Below are 24,678 nucleotides of genomic sequence, written 5' to 3' on the forward strand. Positions count from 1 at the left end.
GACAGTTACATGTCACTAAAGGAAAAAAGAGAAAAGGAATAAAAGGAAGCCAGGGAAAGTAATAAACCGAGTATACCAAAATATACTCTAAACCTATTCTTTATTAAATCTCAACATTAGTATTTAATATATTTAAAATAATAATTTTAAAAAGTTACTTTTTATTTTTATTACTTAATATCAAACCAAATTTTATTATTTTAAATTAAAAAATTACAATTTAGTCTGGTATGAATTTTAATATAATTAACGAATTAATTTTTATATTTTTAAAATTATACATTTAATTCTCTCTATAATTAGTCTGTCTAGATTAGAGATTTCTCTATCCTTTTTACGTTTGAAAATATCTTAAATAGGTAAACTATACTCGAATTTTTAAATTTTAATATAATTAATAAATTACTCTCTATATTTTTAAAATCATACACTTAAATTTCTCTATAATCGGTCAGTCCTCATTTATTATAATTTAAATATTTTGACCCTTTATTACACTTTTTATTTTTTTATTTTTATTTATTTAAAATACTTAAATATTAATAACTTCAAAACTTTTAGATAATATTTACAACTTCAATTATTTTTAAGTGGTATCAAGTAAAGTTTTATAAAAAATAATTTAAAAAAATTATAATTTCACAATAAATTTAAGTATCTACTAATTTAAAATTAATATATATAATAGATTAAAAAACTCTAAATTTAGATGGATTAATATAAAGAAATTTAAAAAATTAATTTTAAAAATAGAAGGATACATTAAATTTTTTTTCTATTGAAAATGATTTAAGTATTTATGAGAATATTTTAGATATTTAAAATATTTTATCTCTGTTTTTTTATTGATGAACGAAATTATAAATAAAAATTTTTTTAATTTAAACGGATTAATTTTATAAAAATTTAAATATTTGATTTTAGAAATATAGAAATTAATTTATTAATTATATTAAAATTTAAAATTTAAATTATAATTTACCCTTTTAAATATATAGAATTACAGATTAAATTTTAATTATTTAATTAACTTGTTCTAAAAAAATTTAATAGCAATCAGATTCATGTTCAATCGAAAAGTTTTGCTCAGTCTGTTAACATATACAAAAGAAATAATCCTCAATTACAATTATAATTCAGACAAAAAAATACTATTATAATAAAAATTGTAAATTTATTTTTGAGATAAATCTTAATTATCTTAAAAATAAAACTTTCAGAATAAATTATATATAAAAATTTATTTTAGGGTAGTTTGTCATTTGATGGGAAATTGCAGGTCTGCAAAAAAAAAAAAGAAACTTATTTGAAGCTTGACGTGGCCGATATCTATTGGTTGTTTATGCGTGGAGAAGAAACGTGTACACATTCCCCCCCCCCCCCCCCACACCATATAAACGGAGGAGGGAACAACGTCGCAGTCAAATTCGACTCTCCAATCTTCAATTCTCGCCGGTCTCCGAGTTCTCCGTGTCGATTCAGGTCAGTTCATTTCTCCTCTTGTATTTGTATTTATTTATTTTTCTTCAAATCAACATGTACCATATGCGATTTTGATAGATCTATTTTTCAGATCCTATTAGATATGCCTTTTAGTTATCGAATTCACGTTGCCTTACGGTTGAGATCTATCTCGCGAACCTTTTATGGATCTGATGTTGGTGTTTTTAATTAGGATATAATTTCTCATTTAGGTCTGAATTATTTCGCTGAATTAATCAATGTTTGTACATCCCGTAATTAGATTATCTTTGGGGTGATTTTGGATTTTCTTTTTAATTGTTACTTCTAAATTTTGGCTTACAGATTAAAGATCTGTTAAATGAGATCAATAATTCCTCCATTTTACTATCAACTTTGATAGTTGTGGAAATTTATCAGAAATTGGTTATGTAGATCCGTATTGATGTTATGTAGAAATGGGCTAATTACTGTGCATATCATCATCATAATTAATGAAAGCTTGAAAAGGGTTTCACAAAACTGTTTGCAAAATTGCATCAAACCAACCAGTTCTGTTTGGATATGAAAATTTGACGAGGTTGACGAGTTTGTCTTATGGTTATTGTCGGTTTGGTCTTCACACAATGAGTCACATAGTGTTTAATTAGCGGGTCAATTGTTTATATAATAGCGGAGCTTTTCCTTGAGCTCATGAGATTGGTGTAAGGGGTGGGTGGAGGTGAGAAGGACTAAAGTTCACCAGTGGGATGATAAGGGATAAGCTTTATCTTTGGGAGGGAATAGTGCTTTCGCAAAGTATAGATACAAAATTAGTGGTGTGTTTTGCACCTTGCCCTCGGATATAAGAATTTTGATTGAACTGTTGATATGCAAGTCACATATATGAGATCTGTTTGGATATCAAAATTTGACGAGGTTGATGAGTTTGCCTTTTATTATTGTCGAACATGATAATAGTTTTCCCGCAATAAGTCACATAGTTTTTAATTAGCCAGTCAATTAATTATATGATAATGGAGCTTTCTTTAAGCTCATGAGATTGGCATTAATGGGTTGGGTGGAGGTGAGGGCTAAAGTTCAGCCAGTGGGATGATAGGGGATAAAGTATGCTAGTCACACGAGTGGAGATGAGGCAATAATTATGGTGATTGATTGTAGGAGCTTGCACAAGATCAATGTGCAAAAAAAAAAAAAAAATCTGAACTATTTGAATGTTGGTTGTACAGAAATGGCTTTAGGTGGAACAGCTCCCCCAAGAGATGGAGCTTTCTTTAAGCTCATGAGATTGGCATTAATGGGTTGGGTGGAGGTGAGGGCTAAAGTTCAGCCAGTGGGATGATAGGGGATAAAGTATGCTAGTCACACGAGTGGAGATGAGGCAATAATTATGGTGATTGATTGTAGGAGCTTGCACAAGATCAATGTGCAAAAAAAAAAAAAAAATCTGAACTATTTGAATGTTGGTTGTACAGAAATGGCTTTAGGTGGAACAGCTCCCCCAAGAGGCAGCGCAGCAGCTGCTGCTAGTTTGCGTAGGAGGAGGACAACAAGTGGTGGGGCCTCAGGAGGAGCAGCTGGGACTATGCTTCAGTTCTACACTGATGATGCTCCTGGACTCAAAATCTCTCCAAATGTTGTACTGATAATGAGCATTGGATTCATAGCTTTTGTCGCAATACTTCATGTTGTGGGTAAACTCTACTTTGTCCGTAGAGAAGCTTAAAGGATTGTCAATTTCGGAAGTTGAATATGAGTTGGTTGTTTGGATGTCCATTTTGAATTCTTTTTAGAAAGATGGTCAAGACATTTATAATACATTTATATTTTGTTTTGGAAAGTTAGCTGATCATTTCTCAGGTCAATGCTCTGTTCTTCATCCGAATTTATCACTTTTGGATATTAGCCTAAAAGTTTTCCTTCATTCGCGAGGGATATATTTTCTTCCACTGAATGAAAGATTTGGAGAGTAGCAAACGTTGGTACAGTTCTAGTGGTTTTGTATCCGGCAGCACAGCATCTATTTTAACGGCCACCACCAATATCCGGTTGATGGTACTGATGACTTTGTGTTTGTAATATAAATAATATGCATTTCTATCATAAATAGTTTGAATGATTAATTAGTTCATATTGTTACTTCAAAATAACTATCATTTCCACAGTAATTTCTGCTATAATGCCCTTTTATTAAGACTTATCAGGACTAAATATATTCTCCTCTAAAAGAAATCAGATCAAAAAATATAAATCATTTTATATATTTGCTTCTTTTCAATTTTTATAAAAAATGAAAATTAAAAAATTAACGAAAAAATACTTAAAAATAACGATCTTTTATATTTATATCTAATGAAAACAAACATTATTAAATTTAAACACAGAAGAAGAATACTAAAACCCAGGAGGACCTCGGTCGTTAACTGTATAATAAATACAAACATTTTATTGTAATTGCAACCAAAAGGCAAAATTAAAAGGAAAATCAAAACATCCACGAACTTCATTAAACCTACAACTTCATATCCCATATATTTACATTACAAAATCACAGGCATGTCAGAAGCTTCAGTGTGTACCCTCAGAAACCCAGCCCGAGACCATACTCTCATCCATAGGCTTTAAGCTCCCACATGATCTTGCCACTGATTCAAAGAGCTTTTCAATCTCAGGTGCACATCTTATGAAGGATCTGTTCCAGAAGTTGTATCTAGGATTCTGATAGACAACACAAATCAACTTAATATCTGAATAAAACCATCGCCTAACTCCGCAATGCAACATCACAACAAAAGGTTACCTTGATGAGCTCAATGAAAGTTATCAAAAGGCCCCATGGATGTGGACGATTAACTATTAAGCGTTCCAGAAGGACTCTTGTGATCTGCTCCTGAACAATTTCCTGCCCATGGAAAAAAACATGTTTATCCATCAGCTTCAGCAGATTTCACAATTATATTTCTGGCTGGTAAAAATTGTTCCAACAGAGCAAAAATTGGGACTACAGAAACAGGAAAACAACCGTCTATTTTCAGCCACATAAGCACATGTCCAACACACACTAACCATAAAAGTTGTACCTGGTTGGATTCTGCGAATAAATAAAGCAGGACAAATGAGAAGTAATGCGTATGGTTGTTAGGATAACGCAGTTGGTTGGCAATGGCATTCAGAAATAAATATCGCCCTTCAGTGTCCAGTTCCAGCATAAGTGTCTGGTAAATATCTAAAGCAGCATCCAGCAATAAGTGAGCAGTGTTCCCTGTTGACTGCTGATGAGTTGTTCTTGCTTGCAGCTGCTGGGTGGCCTGAAGTTCCAGAGAGTTCCATTCCTTATAAGTATAACAAGCGTTTAATTCCCCAACATGTGTCAGCAGAAACATGAATGATGAACCAATGCTCCAGAAGATACCTGCATCCCAGCATAAAGCACAAGGGAGTTGATCAATGGTACATTGTATCGGGTACCAGCAGAGGCAGTTTCACTGGTTGAAAGTAGTAGTCTCTGCTTCAATTCAGTAAGGAATGAAGAACCCTGCCGTCTTGTCTGCAGAGAGTTGGCAAGAAAAATTTAAGAAGATATTGCAACACAATAATAAGTAAAATTATAAGGGCGAAAGTAGCTCTGAAATGAGGAAACAGATGTCTAAATATCAGCTCCATAAACAAATAAGAAATAACCAGGCATTGGAGTTTTAATCAAATTAACAAGAGAGCCAGTGTATGCAAAGGTAAAAAGACCAAAGTACCTTGAGATACTCATCCACATCAGCTTTCATTTGCTTTGCTTTAAGAGCTGCATCAACCTCGGAGAGAATGTGAGGAGCCTCCCTTATTTCTGGAAGCAAATCAATCTGCGAAAGTGAAACATGAACCAAAGTCCAGTATTTGTGATTTATGAGATTCATTATAGAAGTTGCATCACATTAATTATAATAAACACCTTCAAGTTGGGAGTAGATGGATCCGGCAGCCTCATATTGCGGGGGAAAGCACTAAGGATAATATTACGCATTTGTATACAGCTTGGAGGAATCACATCACAGAAGGTGAAATGATAATCACACAGAAATTCTGGGAAATCATGAAGCAGAACCAGCAGCACCCTTAGTGTACCTTTATACAGAAACTGAACCTGCATAATACAACAACATCAATCAACAGGAAGTTAAAATGAGCTGCAAACAAGCAACAAGTGAGAGAGGCATACAGGAATTCCTAGTTCAGCACTCCTCAAAAATGGCTCCAGGAACTGGAACAAATCTACTAGCAAGCGTTGAACATAAGGCCACCCTTTCTGAGCATTTCCCGTGAGCAATTTTGGCATAAAGCTCCTGTGACTCACCATCTCAAGCCATGCAAAGCTGACCAAGTTTAACCAAGTTAAGCAAGAACACACAAAGAAAAAGAAATTCCAAAACCTTAAAAAAACTTTCCACATTTAGAATATCCAGGCTCACAAAGGGAAATCAATTAACTGCAACAGCTTTTTATGACAAATAAGAGAAATAGGATAACCAACAGTTTTGGCAGTTGCAAGAAGGCGTCTCTGGAACATTAATGAAAAACTACTCCAAACCCACAAGCAAGAATGAATACCATGAAGGTATATTACCCCAAAAAAAAAAGCCCCCTAGCCTGCAGACCACCAAAATAAATTGAACATGGAAAGGCAAGCACAGATGCTTCAATCACATCTTGAATGTAGTAAATGAATACCATGGAGGCATTTTTACCTTCATAATTATGGTTTACAAAGATAAGATTCACATGAATTTTCCACTCTTTTCTTTTAATCTAGCACAAGACGCTTTCTTTTGATACACTCAAGGATGTGATTTTAACAACAAATTTCTGGCTGGAATCAATAATTTGCAGACGAAGAATTGCAAAATCTAACCTGAATGAAGGAACCCTAAGGGGCTGCAAATTATGGAATGCACCAGCGAAAGCTGTCAAGATCTGTATCAAATGCAACTACCATTAGTCTAAGAAAAACAACAAAGTCTGGGGGGAGAGAGAGAGATGCACCTGAAAGCTTGCACCATCAATAACAGGATCTGGGGAGACAAGGTCCAATAGCCAGTCCACAAACAATCGGAAATATGGTCTTGGGTTAAAAGATGCTTTCTTATCTTCTGAATCTTTTTGTATAAATCTTACAGTAACGGCCAAAATCTGTTTAAAGACATCAAATATACATATAGATCACATAATGAAAGAAGGAAAAAGAAATCAATCCTTAGATTAACATTCACCTTTGACAACAGAAAGAATCTATTTGATCCCTGCTCCACCTAAGAATTTAGAGTACATATGATCAGAGAAGTTACCACTCGGAAATAAAATTCAAGAAAGCCAAAAAATGCCTCTCACAAGCACAAATGCATACCTTTAGGATTGAAAAAACAAGTTTTGCATAAATATCAATGGCAAGGAAGGACAAACTGTGCCCTTGCTGAGTTGATTGCAGGCCACCAGAATTAATCCCCTCAGAAGATAAGCAATGTGCAACAGAGAGTTCCTGAAATAGTATCATGAGATTATATTTGCAATCTACAAGATTTTGCCCCAAAACCAAACAGAAAAAAGAAGAAGAATGACCCTAAGGATTTGGAAAAAGCTATATCATGAGATTATATTTGCAATCTTCAAGATTATGCCCCAAAACCAAACAGAAAAAAGAAAAAGAAGAATGACCGTAAGGATTTGGAAAAAGCTATCTGTCATGTCATCCCCCTTCAATAGTCCATTTTGATGCAATTGTAGTACATAATGAGTATATGCAGCATCATTTGCAGCTGGGAGTTCACATATTCGGTACCATTCTGCAAATAGCTTGGAAACCTATATAAAATGGTAAAAGTATATACATTTAAAATGGATCATTAAAAGCATTCAGAATAAATTGCAGAGACTCTAAATCAATACCAATAACAAGGGAAAACAAGATAGATATGAGAACTAAAATATGTGCTGGGCCGGAGGGTTGTGTGGGTGTACCTGGCCTATTTGTGACCACGCTTCTGCGTGATTCTGTGTGTGTGTGTGTGTGTGTGTGTGTGTGTGTGTGTGTGTGTGAGAGAGAGAGAGAGAGAGAGAGAGAGAGAGAGAGAGAGAGAGAGAGAGAGAGAGAGAGAGGCAGAGCCAGAGCAAGTCGCCTAATAATTCTCCCAAAAAAGGAACTACTAGTTAGCTTTACAAATAAGAGCAAGGAACATTCAATTTTGAACAGCATTGGAAAACCAATAGAAGTCCTCAAAGTAAAAGCATCTAGCAACGTTGACTGGATTTTGCATCACATATTAACATACTCGGGTAAAACAAACTGCAATTTTAGCTATACCTGGTCATGCAAATTAGCAGGAACCGGTTCCACAGATTCAGCATTACTATAATCTTCCCTATTTGCAATAGACTGATTCACAGCCTGTTTCAACAGAATAAAAGTGTCAAAATCTGAATGGGGAAAAGCCTGATTAATTATAGCATCTCTTTCTCTCGTAACCTTTTTATCTCTAGACTGTCTAATCTTATCCTCTTTTCCCACAGCAAAACTAGACAACACAGCAGAAGCAGCAACGGGATTCGGATTCCTAACAATCTCAATCAATTGTTGCAACGACTCAGGAGATCCAGGTTTTGTAGCAAGCTGAAAGTCAAAATAAGTAAGAAAAAGCACAGAACAGCTTGCAAACACCCATACAAAAAAGAAGGAAAAGAATGAATGAATACAGAACCTTAGCCAATGCATCGACAAGATTATGGAGTTCAGAAATAACTTTGGAGTCTTCAATAACTAGAGCTTGGATAAGAGAAATAGCAAACTCAGTTGCACCCTCTGCACAAAACAAATAATTAATCTATTGCATCAACTGCAGTGTTATTGATTATATGAGAGATTCTCAATATGCGTACTGTTTCTTCCCCCATCAATAAGCTTTGCCATGTGCACATTATACTCTGCAAGATTGAGCAATTCACTGCTTATAAGGCCAAGAGTAATATCTTTGTTGAACTTCCGCTCCTCATCTGAGTAACTCACCTGCATTAGATAGTTGGAAACCGAGGAATTAGAAAAATTCTGATGTATTCATTTAACAGACAACCCTTCACTTCAAAGGAATGATGAAGCAATAATGTGATAAGTACATTATCCCTTCTGGAGGATCAGTAAAACATACCCAACTAGTGAGTTCTTTAACCACAAGCTTGCAAACATCACGAATAGCAGCCAGAATAGCAAGACAAGCATTAACATGAATATTGTTTGATGCATTTTCATATAAACCCTTGAAAACCTGCATGGGTATTGAGAAAGAACTCGATGCATTAATGGATACAAGAATATCTACAATAAAGTTGATCACTTCAATGGCTAAACTGGAATTAACAGACAATCAGAAGCACCAAAACAGATAGCTGGCAATGGAAGCACACCTTTTGTGCCACAGCCAACGCAGCCTCATCTCGACTGATACATCTAAGTATGATCTCAGGAACCTCCGCAATTACTCCCTGAACACAAATTTATATGTGACTATGCATTTTTATTTAAAGGCATGCAAGTTTTAAATGAAAATCAGAAAGCAACTAGTAGACATGGTTCCACATTCAGAAAACAAATCATGACAACATTAGAATAGGAAGACAAAGAAACAATACCTGGATTTCTGCTTCTATAGCATCGCTATTAACCAAGGCCTCCAACTAAAACCATTTTAAGACATGATTATATTATGCATAAAGAATGACAAATGACTCGATAAGCAGTGATTATATATAGAAAAAAAAGAATTGGGAAAAAAACAACGAACAGTGTGAGGAGGAAAAACAAATGCACAAGCCATAATAGTTAAAATGAAACCTTTTGTGCAACAATCTGATACTTATCCAATGCATCTCTTGTATTTAATGTAGGTTCTGAAACGCCACTTGAAAGTCTATCAGAAGCAGCTGAAGACATTTGTTGTGAAGCCAATTCCTTCCAATAAATTAGAAAAACATGTTAACAATGATGAAAATACTTAGCAGCATAAAACACAGACACAACTTCCAACCTTTACAGTATCTGAGGTATCCCCTGACTGAAGTTCAGGGGCAGGGGAAGGAACAGTTGAAGGAAATGAAGCACTGACAGAATTGTTTTCAGAATTCTGCGAGATAATGCCATCAGTTGCTCCAGTATGGATAGCCAAACCACTAGAATATTACACAAGTTAAATATGTTAGCAATTTAAGTTCTGAATAATGGACAAAAAACTGAAAATAAAATAGATACCTAGGAACTGCAGCTGAATTAGATTCAATAGCATCAGAAGCCATGTCTAGAGACCGAGAGACTGCTTCAAGTCCTAAATTGCCTGGAGTAGATGAGTAGCCTACATTAAGTTGTTCTGAACCTGAACCAAATGCACTGGCCAGACCAGGAGCACCAGAAGACGATGAAGAGCCTGCAAGAATAGAATGTGAGCTCTGGCTAGATTGGTTTTGCCATGGAAGCCGAACAAAGTCCTGAAAATGAGAACATGAGGATGGATACATCAGGTGCTACATTTTCATCAGCAAATTAATACCCTGGATGCAAAGATTAAGAGGTATATACCTCATAAACTCGCTGTTGTGAGACAGACAGGTGACCAGGTTTGGGCCGGAGGGCCTCAGGTAGAACATTGATAGAACCTTGGGTGTAAATGTTTGCATCGAAAAATGTTGGACCAACACTATCCCGATGCTTCCTTCTTAAAGAAAGTTGTTGAGCTATTTCTCCATCAATGGTTTGTATTGCCTATATATAAAAGAAATAAAATAAAATAAATGCACCATCAACTTATTGCTAACACTATGAAATCTATCAATGCAATGATTTCTAGAAGAATTACAACCTTACCCATGGAGCACAAGTACTAGTGATATTTGTTCTAATTTTTTCCTGTTTAATGTCTATAACAACGTTATAAATTCAACTTCCTGCTTTTACTGCAGAAGCGTTAGCTAGAATTACTTGTGAAATCATCCAGCCTAACAAATATAGTAAGGATCTCTCCACATGATACACCTAAGCCAACTTTCAGAATCAACCTAAACCCAAGCCCAATTAGAATCATACCTGAGCAAAAAGACAGTGAATGGTAGGCAGACCTTAACTGACTAAAATTACAGATGAACCAATCGCTTAAAGCTAATAAGTGCTAACTGAAGCCCCACAAATCCCTTCTCAATGTTTCTTAGTTTCAAATGACTCAAATATCCGATGCTGAGATCACTTCTTTACACACAATCACTTACTGACACATGATTATTGATATGGCATATTGCTTCTGACACATAACTAACTCCTTGCCTAGTTAACTATTTCTGGCCCAGCTCATTTTCAATGGTAAATCAGTGATATCAGTATATCATACTCCCCAGACACACACATACACATGCACACACATAGAGAAAAGAGGAATATCTTGGCCTCTATTTTATTTCTCTGCGCACATTGCTCGAGACTAAAACATCATCAAGAGGGGAAAATGGGAGTATTTATCCATCAAAGCTTGAAGTAAGACCTTATCTGTAGCAGCCTGCTCAATTATTGCACAACCAAGATCAAGGTTATCATTTGTAGCAAGTTGCACAGCATGTTCCAGAAGTTCACTTGCAACACTCAAACCTTGAAGTGAATTCCTCAGTTGAGTTGAAATCAAAGTACGTAACGGCTCCTAGCAAAGCAAAGACATAAGATCAATCAACAACACTTAAGAAGGATATACCACTGATAAGTTCTTGATACACACACAAATAGAAGAAAAACCTTGCATGTCACATGAGCTAAACTTCCAGCTAGACTTGCAACCATCAAGTGTGCTGCGTTATATATTCGTGTCTCATCAGATTCCATGGCATAATCCTGCCATTTCCACCAATATGAGGATATGGATAAAAATAAGTCCACAAAAAACAGCTTTTATAAAGTAGTAGTTAAATGAAAAATTCGGGTACTATGACAATGAAACATGTGGATGACAACATGAGCAAAGACAAGAAAAAAAAAGTAAGATAATAAGGCACACGAGACCACTAAACGGCACAAAAAAAGATTCAACACACTAAAAGGGGGACCTAAAACTTTCATTTCAGCCAGCAAACCTTCAAGACAAGTTCTTTTGTTGTTTGTGTAGCTATAGAAACACTACGCTGAACGATGCCAGACACTATTTCTTTGATAGCTCTATCCATTACAATTGGAACAACCCTGCAAAATATGAGGAGATGAATATTATGGTATTAAGATGAATGACTCATTAAGAATAAAAATGTTGATATAGTAAGGATTTCAAACCTTTGAAAATGCAAGTGCAAACCCCAAGAATTGAGCTTCGGGTTAATGATAACATGAGTTCCAATGTTGGGTGTTGTGGTGGGGTTTGGAAGCTGCAAATCACATAATGGCTGGCAAGTGAGTAACACATAGGATCTCAATTGACAATTGATTCGCACAGAAATTATAAAATAAAATAATTAAAAAAAGAGAGCAGCTAGAACACCTGACTGACAGAAAAATGTGATTGGGATGGAGTAGCTTGAAATAGTCCTTGAGCAGGAGGAAGCTGATCAGACAAGCCTAATGCAGCCAGTTTTTCATCCTCCATCAAAGTCCCAGTGGAAAGATGAACAGGTGCAGCATACTAAAAGCACCAAACAGTTGAGCACCAAACTAATTACAATATTAATGTATGTGTTATAGGACATAACTCTCAGCAAACAGTCAAAAAACAAATAGACACAGACCTGAGATAATAAATGCGTATGACCAGCAGAATTAGGTGGATTGCCAGCTTCATGTGGTAATTCTGCATGACTTAATGTTATTGCAGGCTTGACTTCAGCAACAATCTGTGGCTGTGATGCTCCAGCATCTTTATTAGAGAAATCAGGGTTCCCTTCAATTTCTCTTTTGCGATCCTTCAGAAGAGAAGTGGGTGTTATGTCCTTCATATCTACACCAAGATTCTTGAATAGAACCTGAAAAACCAAATACATTAAAAAGCTTCTCGAATGAAAATCGTTGGTCAACTGAGAGCCTATACAACATATATCTATACCTCTATGTCAAACTTAAGGTTCATTTTCAAGTTTGGCATTGAATAAATTTCAGTAAGCAATCCAAGAATACCCATTGTCCAAGGATTAGGAGGCTGATATGCTAGACTGCTTTGGCATGGCTCTAGAATCTACAGCAAGAAATGAAAGTTAAGTATCGATGACACTAAAGTTCAAAGAAATGCATTATTGTCAATTTAAGTACACCTTTGAAGTAAATGGAATCACAGCAATCATCAGGCCCTTCTCATATGCCTGCACGATCGAAGGAAAATTCTTAAATGAAACATCCAATTAGTAGCATATAATCCTCAAAGAGCATATGAAATGTGAAGAAGCAAAATTTAAAGAGGATTAATAATATAGCACAAGACTGAATTGGAATAAAGTTACCTCAATAATCAAAGATTTGGGATCTATCTCACGAGCCCTTAGAACTTGATTCCTGCCAATTGTTAATTTCCCAAGCCAGCTACCCAGATTTTTTAGCAATGACCGCTCCTCTGAACTTGATTTTATAAGCTCAGAACCTAGGAGAACCTGAAATGATACGAATAAATGAAATATCACATCCACCTCAAAGGAGCTGTTCCTTCACCAAACCCAGTGTGCAGGCAGAGCAGCAAATAACGACACAAACCTTGCAGTTTTCATAAGTGGCCTGGACAATCTCCTTATTTAAGGTCTTCGAATTAACTTTATCAAGAAACTTCAAGTACAAGTCGTGAAAATTGGGTTCAATGCTTGCCCTGCAAAGACATGAGCCAGGGATGATATATGACATACAATAACAAGGCTCCAAGGCATCTGATGACAGTTGCAGAGCCAAGACTTTTTGGGTAGGCCGAAAGCAATTTATCGTCTTATGTTTTATACATACTGGAAAAATGACAAATATATATACACAAACTAACCATACAAATATATAAATAAAGCAATTGTTAGCAATAAATAAATCAACACTTGCATACATACATATATAAGCATATTTGTCATACATGCATGTGTAAACATAATGTGCAAATTAATTTCTTCTACACAAAACAGAATCTCACATACAGCTAATAGGTTGTATGTGATTTGAATTAAATTATCTACATTCAGAGAATAACAGTTGGAAACAAACTTGGGAAGGGGGAATCCTCGTGGCTAAGAACACAAATCCCAACCTTTCTTGTTCTCATAGTGGCTCAATAATGGACTGATGGGATCAACAAAGATGAATATATTGCACATGCAGGAAGAGAAGGAAAGAGAGAAAACATATACCGGACAAAGTACAATGCAAGCAGAAATATAAATTTTCTCACCTTTTCATAACCATATACTGGGCAAACCAGGGATAATACTGCTCCTTCAATATTTCAGTAAATTCTTTTGCTTTAGCTTCAACATTTGCAGATGAAATATTGTTAATGATGAACGATATCTTATCCTGAATCTCAGATGCTGGAGCCTGTAAACAGAATGAAGAAAGTGGGCCAGTTATAATCTATAATCTAAAATGAAGATAAAAACAACCTAAGGCTCGTTTTGAAATTGAGGTTCTAGGCCAAAATAGTGCTTTCAGAAAGAAGCACCAGCATAGGTGTTCAAAACAGAAATTTGGGGAAGTTTTTTTGTTATTTTAATTCTTATAATTAAATCATTTCACTTTTATCTTTTAGAATTAATTTCTAAAATCATCCAACACATTTAAGAAATGATATTTTCTCAACAGCAGCTGCATTCAATAGCAATGCCAATCATAGCCCTAATCAGCAAACCATGTAGGAATAATCCATACATGCTTAGTGAAGTGGAGATGTATGTTTAAACAGTGCACAATATCATCCATATTCTCAATTTTCATTTATCCAAGCCAATTTTTTGGAAGATTTAGGCCACAGAAAGCCAGATACCGAAAAGATAATAAATAAATAAAGCAGCATCAGTATGTAACCAACAATTTTGTCAGGCTTGACAATCATCAAATGAGGAATCTCCAAGAGAATGCAAGGCTAGCAAATGCGGACATGTACCATAAATAATCAACACATCAAATTTTAAGATCAAATGATTGTTAACTTTTAGTTGCTATACAACTGAAGCACTAGTTTGAACTACCAGCAAGAATAAGACAGATAAGGAAGGTGCGAAATAATCAACATATAATATTCATTACAAGACAATCCCAACATCAAATTTACTAGCCATTTGTGCAAAAGAGGCACAAGGATAGAGTACCTCTATAGGTGTTTCCCTTCTCTCAGCAGCAGCTACAAGCGTTTCAATGTTCAAAGCAGAGCCAAACCCTACAAAAAACAGGTTAAGTAATGATGATATAAAAAAAAGGCATTAAAAGAAACAAGGCAAACAGCTCCTTGTTAACATCAAAAAACTCCAATTTTTAGCAATAGAAAATTACTAGCAGAAGTAGCTCCTCGAGAGGGACGAACGAAACCATGAGAAGAAGACATAGCTGTAGTACTGGCCACAATCTGCATTTGGAGCTTAAAAAATAAGATGCAACACAGCAATGGCACGGAAAACATTAACCACAACACATGTAATTGGCAGGGAAGGCACACCTTCTGAGTGCTTGAATTATCACCTAAAGAAGCAATCAAAGATTTCCCTCCAGCAGATAAAAGAGATTTGGTCTCATTAGATGAAGCCATGAAGACTTTATGACGGTCATCAATAGGACTGTCATGTCTCTCTTGAACATGAAGTGTGGAGGAAAGTTGCTGCACAGGCGGTGTGATACTAACACTATTCAACTGCAATATCAATCCCGAATTAGGGAGCCAAAAAGAAAAACACAACTGCCAGAGATCATTAATCAATTTAACAAGTTGATCCATGGAATACATTTATAAGATTGCAAGAGCGTGTCATGAATGGTAATATATGATCATTAACATCTCCAAACATATTTGCAGCTAATCCAAGCCTTCAAAACCTAGAAGGTAGTGCTTCCTCAAATGTTACATAATGCAACATGGTAAATGAGCATCCAGAATAGGAGACTAGGAGTGCATCTGGTAGCACTAAGATATAATGCAAGCACTAAAGTTCAGAGATCCAGAAAACCAACAGTAGCTGATGATGTGATAGACACTAGAGGTGGTTGTTTTAAACAATGGCCATTACGTAACATTATTTGCTAGCTTTTTTCCGCCCCCGCCCCCAACAGAAAAAAACAACATTATGTAAAAGCAAAAAAAAAAGTACTTTTCTAGAGGGAGCAGGCAACTATCTTCATGCTTTCTTTTGTATTGCGGGAGTTTTATGCTGCTCTGTCTCGCACACTCTCTCCCTCAACTTCCACTAACTGATATCTTTCCACAAATCTTCTACATCTTGTCTCTTGAGCTAAGATTATCAATGATAGGCTAAGACCATCGATTATATTTTTAGTTCTAAACATCCACATCTTACAATTTGAGAGTTATTTTTGTTTTTAGCTTTTTTAGCTTGATGCAGAAAATTATATTGATGCTATTTTTTTTTTCTCTGATTTTTTTCTCTAATTCTGAACTATTTCAGGAATTAGTGTTAGTAAAAATGCAAAATACATAAATAATTAAAAAATAACATCAAAAAAACTTTTGGATTTCTTTATTTTACTTTCTAATTAATCAATGCTAGGGATGATAGCTTAATGTCTTTATTTGATGTATTTATGATTATTAATTTTTTTTCAAAAAGATTTGCATAGCAAAAGCCATCACTTTATGGGACCTTCTTCTTTACCCATAACCATGACTTAAATCCATAATCTGGTGCATTTCCCATGCAATATCAACTTCAGTTGCTCCTTTCCTCAACTACAGCTTCTCTGCTCTTTACAATGATAGCAAGTAAAAGAGGTGAACAAAATAGTTTGAGAATAGTGGTTCGCAAGTTATGAAGTATATCTGGCTCAAGACAATTCGTTTGTAATGGCAAAACATACCAACCTGTAGAATATTATTCCCTGTGACTTAAGTAGCCATAAGTTGAAATTCAAAACACAATATGGCATACCTCTTCGTTTCCTGAGCTTGCTTGAGATAAACCATGATGATGAGCAGCAGAAGCATTGCTACTTCCATCTGATTCCAAATGACCTGATGAAATCCTGGCAAGTGCCCGTTCAATGAAAGAAACGAGCTCTGAATGAGTACCACGAAGATGAGATATCTGTAAGATATGGTTGCAATACTGTGGCCACTCAATCAGGCGATCCACAAACTGCTCCAAAGCCTTTGTCCCAAACACAAACATCTGCAGGCAGAAAGGCATCAAAACCATTGAACAAAAAAACACCCATAAGAGGAACATTACACACAAACAGAAAAACGAACTTTGGAATCAGGGGGTTTTCTGAGTGCATCCAAAACACCACGCAAGGCAATCCCAAGTGTTAGATGAGTTACAAGCTGGTGCTTGATAACAGAACCTGAAATGATACTTGCAATCAGAATTTCATAAATATGCTGAAAATTTGCAATATCATTTGCATAATTGCACAAACTGCAAAATCACCTGAGAAATAAATAAGCAAAGATGCCTCAATTATAACTAATTATGATTATATTCATGTAGCAAGTATAATAGGTATAGAAACAAAGTTGGCCCTGAAACTTCACGAGTCAGTACCAAGTCTACTATTATATAACATCTTCACAAAGCATCCGACCACTAACAGTGAGATTAGAAAAACAAACCAGGGTCAAACTTTATCTGTTCTATAATTAATACTCACCAAATAGAACAGCAGCAATTTTTAGTTGCTTTTCAGGATACTTTGGGAAGAATCTATACTCCTCAAATAGATTGCCGATCATGCATTCAAAAATTAACTGCTCCCTGTCAATTAAAGCAGTGGATCATCAGCATTACAAAGTGAAATTAATATACATATAAAATATCCTCTAACCAGTTACAACCTGTTAACCAAACTACTAAGAAAACCACAATCTTCATGAGTGCATTTTCTTTTTAAACTTGTTAGAGCACATAATAACAAAAATAACTCAGGGAGTTGATAGCAATAATAACAGAACTCTACCTTGCACTGTCATAAAAGGCCAACAGTATAAAAAAATCAGAATCATTTGTTTAGGAGATTGAAGTGACAAGAGGCAACTTGAATGGACTATGTGCCAACCATAGGATTAAGAAGGTATGAATAAGACACTTAATGAAAAAAGCTTAAGTTTCATACAACTTCCACTACAAATAGCCTATTGAACAAGATAACTTAGATTCTAAACAAATGAAAGGACTATTAAAACAGCGTAAGCTTTGAAAGTGTGTAAAAGCTTTGACTTCTTACCTTCTCACAGGTGACTCCTTGAATCGAGAAAGCATTTGAACCATCGCATCAATTGTCAATTGACTAGAAAACATTTGATGGAAGTAAGAATTTGCTTCTGCCTCAACATCATCTGAAAACCCATCAGGGGTAGATGAATCTGCAGAGCCATCACTTTGCAACGGTGGATTGGAGTCCATAATTGTTAGATTTAACGTTTCCATTTCCTCAGAAAGTCGACTGGAGATGATTAAGCTTGTATGAGTTTTGAGGACCTGTAAATAAACGGAGTAAGAGAAAAAACAAGAGATACAAAATGATACACATCGAGATAGCATGCACTAAGAAAAAAGAGTAAATGCAGAACCTTCAGGAAGGTAGAAGAGGTCTCCATATAAATATCTGTTATAGAACTACTATGACGGAAAGGTTTGGTAGAAAAATCCTGTGATCCACCAGGTTGGACCTCTTTCAAAAACTTGAGACATTCCTGAGAAGTTGCCAAAAGCAGTTCAGCACATCATTTTTTGCCATTGTCATAACTTAAAAATAAAGTAAGAATGGTTGGATTACCAGCACGCAAAAATTAGGGAACTCCGTTAACCAATGACACCTTGCTTAAGAGAAATGGAAGGACAAGCAAGAATTACCTCAAAGAAAAAATCCCTGTATGTAACTAAATTAGTAGTCAGCCACTTCTCAAGGTCAACAAGTTCTTTTCGTGAAGCTAGGGCTGCCAATCTGATACCCAAAGGACTAGGAATCATGTCTAGCACTGATGACAGTATCTGCAAAATGTATAAGAAAAACAAGTTAAATGAACGAAAAATATATGAAAGAAATGTTCTCCAAAAATTTAAAGCAAAGAACAATAAAGATGCCAAAAGTTCCCATAAATTGACAGGTAGTTTACAGGAACCTGTGCCTTTTTACTTCAACACATTGCTAGATTGTTTAAACAAAAGTCAAATTCATTCTAAATTTTACCTTTAATTCTTGGCATATGTCCAATATCTTGATAATGCAGTCTGGTTCAATATTGTGAGCATCTACAAATCCCAGCACAACAAGACTAGGATTTATATGCCAGAGGTAATGAATCATACCATTGCCTGTGCCACTTTTGATTATCATAGGAAAAACCACAAAAGACACTTCATACTGGAGAAGATTATATGCAGTCTGCAATAATCAATAACAATTTATCAACCCCCATAAGTTTTTTTTCCTTTCTGTTTCTTTTTTTTTTTTTTGGAAAATAAAATGGTAAAAATCACTGAGATACAAATTAAAATAGAGATACATTAATATGTGATATCCCAAGAAGTAAGATTTCTGGACAGTGCTTCAGAGGATATTCAAGCATTGATTGAATAGAACTAGAATGCCCCATCTCTGCTAGTTGACAAAGTACATCCAAAAGATCAAGACATAACCATGCATGATTTGCATGTCCAAGTTGAAGCTTATGACCATGTACTGCGCCATGATAGACCTGAGTGAGCAATCATTCACTAGTTAAAATTAACACATTACATGTTAATGAAAACAAAAAGATTATAGAAAATGCATCAACCAGCAGTCTTCCAGAATGAGCAAAGGTAAACACTTCTGGTGGGGCCAATACAGCATACTTGAGAAGAGATAGTTGACCCAGAGTATTTTTCCATGGGGATCCACAAATAGCATGGAGAGGGAAAGGATCCTGCATATAGAAATCAAACAAACTCAAAATCAAACCAGGAAGAAGCCTCTTCATCTCAAGAACAGATCCCAAAACATGAGGTTAAGCATATTAACAAGATATACCTGGCAAGCATGTCTATAGACAGACATGAAGAAAGAGAATGCTTCCTCATTAGGGATGTAAAATCCCTCATGATCCATATTTTCCATCACTTGTACCCAGTTGGTACCAGGAGCCTGTATACATGCAAGACAATAAAGTGCACTTTTCACCATGAAGGAAAAGAAAAACTAGCAAAGGCCAAATTCAAAGTAGTAGTAATAGAAAACAAAAAAAAAAAAATAGAACTCACTAGTTGCTTAATAGTTTTCACAAGGATGTCAATATCCCAGGAACTTAACAGTGGGAGATCAGAGGAAATGCTGCATCCAATAGCTATACCAAAGTTTAAAAATGTGCTTTGGTTGTCTTCAAGGCTAGCATGGCTGCGTGCAACTGTTCCAAGCATCTTTGAGATAGTACTCTCAGACAGCGGCAAGAAGTGAGACAATATCTCTTTGCAGTGCGAGGCATCAAATGTGCATCCATAGCCCAATTCCCTTAAGATATCACTTGTGGACATCTCCTCCTCCATTTCAGCTAAAAGTGCATCAAATTCATTTTCCTCGCATTCATGGAACTGACCCACATTCCTAGAAATGACAAAGAAAGCCATCATGATATCAGAAAATTGACAACAAAATAAACATGTAAATCAATCATGCAGAAGAAAGTAAATAAGACAAATAAAATGGAACAAAAACTGGAACCTCAAAAAATTGGCCTCGCGCATTTCATCGGAAAGCAGTGGAGTTAAAACAAAAGGAAATGACTCTTTTGGTTGCAATAAGGATAATATCCGCAAAAGGTGGTCCACGTGCTTGGAAAGGCCCTCAGACCGCTGAAGGCACATAACTATATTCTGAATTTGCTCTGCAGAATTCATAGAAACTGGATTTGCACACAATGCTTCAACCTGAGCCATGAAAAATTTCTTTGCTGGGAACCAGAAAAATTATATGATCAATGCATTAGAAACTAGAGCCCAAGAATACTCGTAACAATAAATAATAACAAAATAAATGCTCACCACTCATTCTGGTTTCAATGATATCGGAATCGGACAGAGCAAGACCAATGCCAATTTTTTCAGACAGAGATAAATGTAACACATTAGACAAATTTTCCAGGAATTCATCATTAATCTCTGTGCTTCTTAGGGACTGACAAAGCACCGTACTGAAATTTGGTTTGTCCAGAAGATATTTGAAAATTGACACAAGAACCGACTCCAGCTGACCGTTTTGCAAGTCAGTCCCGTGAAAATGCAGGCGTTCCAAGCAGGTTTTGAGCACCAGAACACTTCCCTCAACTCCATATTCAATAAACTGCCAGCAAGAAACTCAGTGAATGCATAAATCTAAGGGAGGCAACAAAAGCTTATCTTGAACTACTAACAAACTGAATGATTCATTTTCCAATAAAATAATTCAACTGAATTCTTACAAAACCATGCATGATTTTAATTCCTTTTAAAATGAAATTATTTTTAAGTTTAAAAAAGTGAATTATTTCTTTCCAAACAAAAGAATTGATAGAAAAGAAATAACATGAATTGATTCTTGCAAAATTATTCATCCCAAATAGGGGGATTAAGAATTAATGTTTAAAACAATTTATTTAAGCTCATGAAAATTATAAAACTTTGAGCATTATATGGGAGCCGCAAGTATACGGCATGGTGCACTCAAGAGTAAATAAACTTAATTTGGCTCAGCTAAATCGAGCAATTAAGTCGACTCTCCATACATTAGGACCAAGACTGAAACAACTTCTAAGACATATATGGAAGACGACAGAAAATACAACAAGAAGAAAAAAAAAAAAGGAAAGGAAATAAAATAAAATAAAAACTTAAAGAATTAGGGATAGAAATCGCCAGGTTTTTAACCTAAGTTCGTGTTATCCAAAATTAAGAGAAGATCAAAGATGTAAGGGTTTCAATGAAGTGAACATGGTGACTGAGAATTGATGATCAGTGCAATAAATAGAGGCAAGAAAGTAGTCGCATTAGACCAATAGAAGATACCTGGCAGAGTTCTTGGAGAACAGAATCGACGTTGGCCTCGTTCAAACTCTGAAACAAGCACCGAATCTGATTCGGAATGGCTGACGATAACTTGGGCATGGCAACGAGATATACTGAGGGATTAGGGTTTGTAACTAGAGAGAGAGTTTTTGTGTGTTTATAGAAGCAGATATAAAAATGAGATATGGAGGTTGGGGGTTTCGAAGATTGCGGGAACTGAGAATCGACGAGAGGGAGCGCTTGAAGCTGTATCTCAAACCAAGACAAAGAGGTGCCTCCTCTGGGTAACGCATCAGTTACCCGCGGGTGATCTTTTATATATACGTTCGCTTTGTATTTACGCCACGTCCTCATTAGGATTTATCTTTTCTTTTTTTTTTCTTTTCAAACATTTTGAGAATAAAAATGACTGAAAATATTAGCTTTAAGTGTCATAATTTATTTTTATAAAACGTTTAATTAAACACATTAAATAATGATAAAAATATAAAGATGAGAATATGATTTTAATTGATAAAATAATAGGCCTGTTAGATTTTCAAAAGCATATAATTTATAATACTCTCGTTTATGAAATTTAATACTCCACATATAAAAAAATTATTTAAATATAAAATTCCAAGATTCACAAGTTAATGATGAAGTATTCTGATAGTTTCCTTTGAGTGTAAAATATGGTTGAGAATTTGAGTCTCTCCATCAATTTTCTACACATTAAATTAATTTTGAATTATATATATATATATATTAGGATAATGACTGATAATACAGCTTAATAATACAGTAATGACAAATTTTTTTATATATAATTCAAACAAATACATAAAAAGTATTAAAATACTTATCATAATATTAAAATTATAAAACGATGATATGATTAGGAGAATTAATAAAATTTTAAATGATAACACTTTTAATATATATATCATTCACAGTTTTAAACTGGTAATATACGTACATCTGAATAAAATCTCTGAGATTTTAAATTTTAGTTTTTTAATTTTTAATTTTAAATTATAAAAAACACTTTTAATATATATTAATTTTTAATTAATTTGCCATGTACGTTATTATTTTTATGATATTATATAATATTATATATTATTATGTTTTTTTTTTGAAAGCATATTATTATGTAATTAAAAGTCTATAACTAAAAATAATATAATTAATAATATATTTTCTCTCTAAATAAGTATAAAGTATAATTATCAAAATAAAATATATGTAATTTAAATTTAATTAGAAATATTATTGAGTCAAAATAAAAATTCTAACATGTGGATTTTAAAGATATATTATTACTGAAACATATCATCATTCTATTGTCTTATAATTATTTTTTAAAAAAAATTCAATCTAATAATGTAATGTTATAATAATTATCTTAATTTTAATATATTTAATAAAAATTGAATTATCATCCACGTTAAAAAATATTATAATAATTACTTTAATAATCCTTTTTAAAATTATCTAATATTAATTTAAATGTATTAATTTAATAATTATTAACTATAATATATTTTAATATTTAATAATGTATATTAAAATGGTATAACATTTTAACATCGCCTATAATTAAATTTAAATTTATTATTTTAATTAATAGTGGATATTAATATTCAGTAATTTTATTAAAATAACTAATATTTTAATATAATCGCTAATTAAATTTATTTTTTTATTAGCTAATATATTTCATCTTAATAAAAAAATTTTTAGATTATCTAAATATGTAGATAATTTTGGTGGAATAGAGTCTGAGTTGAATAAGAATCTAATCTAACCAACCAATCTAATTAAAGTTTTTCAAATTAATAATAATTTCCAACCAATTAAAATAAAAAATTGTAATTAAAAAATCTAATCATGGACATTTTAGATATTTATAGTATCCCCTCCCCTTTTCATATATATATATGAAAATATATTAAAAATGAATATTTGGATAATATTAAATCACTTATAATAAGTTGTTTTTAAATTGTTAAGACTCCGTAAAATGAATATATTTTATAATTTTTTATTTTTAAAATTTTAAAAGAATTTAGTCAAAAAAAATATTTTTATTAAATAAAAAATTAAATTATTTTAAAAAATAACTTTTTATTTTCAAAAGATAAAGTTATTTTTTTACACATTTAAAATTCTATTAAAGCTTTTATATATAAATTTATTAATATATTATATTTTTTAAATTCAAATTAGATAATGAAAAAAATTATTTTATTAAAAAAATTATTTTTCGTAAACAAATAAAACCTAACTATTATATTTAAATTAAAGTGAATAATAATTTAATTATTTAAATTAATTTAAAATTAGTAGATGAATATGTGACTTGTGGGATGTACATAAATAGTAAAAAATTGATATTTTGAGACAACATTATTAAAGTAAATTTTAATTATATTAAATTATTAAATAGCAGCTTCAAGTTTTTAAAAATACATAGAATAATAAAATATAATGTAGCTTAGTCATATGGTGGTGACAATTTAATTTTCAATTAAAATATTAAAACCTTATAGTAACTGCCATGATATTAAATTATTAGATAAAAAGTTTAAATATATAAGATAATAAATATAATATAATAAAGTGATGGATATAATTTTAAGAATTAACTTAATTTTAAATAGGAGCAGTTTTAATATTATTTAATAATCTGGACAATATTAAAATACTATATACTAAATTTAATTTCAAAAAATAGAATAATGGAGTGATTATATAATTAATGAAATGAATAATTAATTACACCACCTCCAAATTAGTTTTTAGTTTATCTAGTTGATCTTTCAACTCCATCCTTCATCCTTGGATGTGTCTCTATTGCTTCATACTAATCACATCATTTGTCTTAATTCTTTCTTCCATCAAAATAGTCTCCTTTCTCAATGATTCAGACAGAAAAAATTGCTTGAATTTCTTAAATCCGCCTTGCATTGATTGAAAGCCCGAAAATTGTATTTGTGAAGAAGTGTTTCTCTAATAAATGTTGTTTCCACATTTAATGGACAA

The 24,678-nt window shown here is 33.5% G+C and overlaps 2 protein-coding genes across 6 annotated transcripts; one reads left to right on the plus strand and one right to left on the minus strand.

Annotated features, from left to right (window-relative positions):
- Positions 1-1,296: 1,296 nt before the first annotated feature.
- LOC110616509 (protein transport protein Sec61 subunit beta) lies at positions 1,297-3,326 on the plus strand. Of its 2 annotated transcripts, none has more exons than XR_006348325.1 (2): positions 1,297-1,482; positions 2,691-2,930. XR_006348325.1 is itself a non-coding variant. In XM_021758891.2 (2 exons), exon 2 carries the CDS (start codon positions 2,939-2,941, stop codon positions 3,185-3,187), a length of 249 nt encoding a protein of 82 aa, XP_021614583.1. In that variant the 5' UTR covers positions 1,429-1,482; positions 2,937-2,938; the 3' UTR covers positions 3,188-3,326. The 2 variants fall into 2 exon arrangements, 1 of the variants encoding a protein (XP_021614583.1); XM_021758891.2 differs by lacking the exon at positions 2,691-2,930 and adding an exon at positions 2,937-3,326 and having other exon boundaries at positions 1,429-1,482.
- Positions 3,327-3,851: 525 nt separating this feature from the next.
- Positions 3,852-21,943, minus strand: LOC110616493 (CCR4-NOT transcription complex subunit 1). Of its 4 annotated transcripts, none has more exons than XM_043949968.1 (51): positions 21,652-21,943; positions 20,653-20,950; positions 20,333-20,561; positions 19,876-20,215; positions 19,646-19,759; positions 19,413-19,541; positions 19,140-19,331; positions 18,824-19,018; positions 18,487-18,624; positions 18,204-18,326; positions 17,858-18,111; positions 17,285-17,388; positions 16,884-16,978; positions 16,564-16,803; positions 15,123-15,314; positions 14,960-15,032; positions 14,779-14,846; positions 13,863-14,008; positions 13,193-13,301; positions 12,946-13,092; positions 12,760-12,807; positions 12,555-12,683; positions 12,241-12,474; positions 11,997-12,137; positions 11,792-11,883; positions 11,599-11,704; positions 11,264-11,359; positions 11,019-11,171; positions 10,067-10,249; positions 9,743-9,975; positions 9,528-9,663; positions 9,329-9,445; positions 9,127-9,171; positions 8,902-8,979; positions 8,646-8,762; positions 8,380-8,506; positions 8,202-8,302; positions 7,970-8,113; positions 7,808-7,891; positions 7,162-7,308; positions 6,854-6,985; positions 6,720-6,758; positions 6,493-6,639; positions 6,362-6,423; positions 5,672-5,825; positions 5,405-5,596; positions 5,211-5,315; positions 4,874-5,008; positions 4,542-4,793; positions 4,262-4,363; positions 3,852-4,179 (listed from the first exon to the last, which is right to left on the minus strand). In XM_043949968.1, exons 1-51 carry the CDS (start codon positions 21,748-21,750, stop codon positions 4,030-4,032), a joined length of 7,266 nt encoding a protein of 2,421 aa, XP_043805903.1. In that variant the 5' UTR covers positions 21,751-21,943; the 3' UTR covers positions 3,852-4,029. The 4 variants fall into 4 exon arrangements, with proteins under 4 accessions (XP_043805903.1, XP_021614572.1, XP_021614564.1 ...); XM_021758880.2 differs by having other exon boundaries at positions 4,542-4,769; positions 9,522-9,663; XM_021758872.2 differs by having other exon boundaries at positions 9,522-9,663.
- Positions 21,944-24,678: the final 2,735 nt, after the last annotated feature.

Source organism: Manihot esculenta, chromosome 1 (assembly GCF_001659605.2).
Source record: "Manihot esculenta cultivar AM560-2 chromosome 1, M.esculenta_v8, whole genome shotgun sequence".
NCBI lineage: Eukaryota > Viridiplantae > Streptophyta > Magnoliopsida > Malpighiales > Euphorbiaceae > Manihot > Manihot esculenta.

What these genes read in the sequence shown, in the direction of transcription:
- LOC110616493 (XM_021758872.2), bottom strand. Translation starts at nt 21,750, where the DNA reads ATGCCCAAGTTATCGTCAGCCATTCCGAATCAGATTCGGTGCTTGTTT. An exon ending in CAAAAGAACTTGTCTTGAAG is followed by an intron (nt 11,360 to 11,598) that starts GTTTGCTGGCTG and finishes TGGAAATGGCAG; the next exon opens with GATTATGCCATGGAATCTGA. An exon ending in TATTCGCAGAATCCAACCAG is followed by an intron (nt 4,364 to 4,541) that starts GTACAACTTTTA and finishes TTCCATGGGCAG; the next exon opens with GAAATTGTTCAGGAGCAGAT.
- LOC110616509 (XM_021758891.2), top strand. Translation starts at nt 2,939, where the DNA reads ATGGCTTTAGGTGGAACAGCTCCCCCAAGAGGCAGCGCAGCAGCTGCT.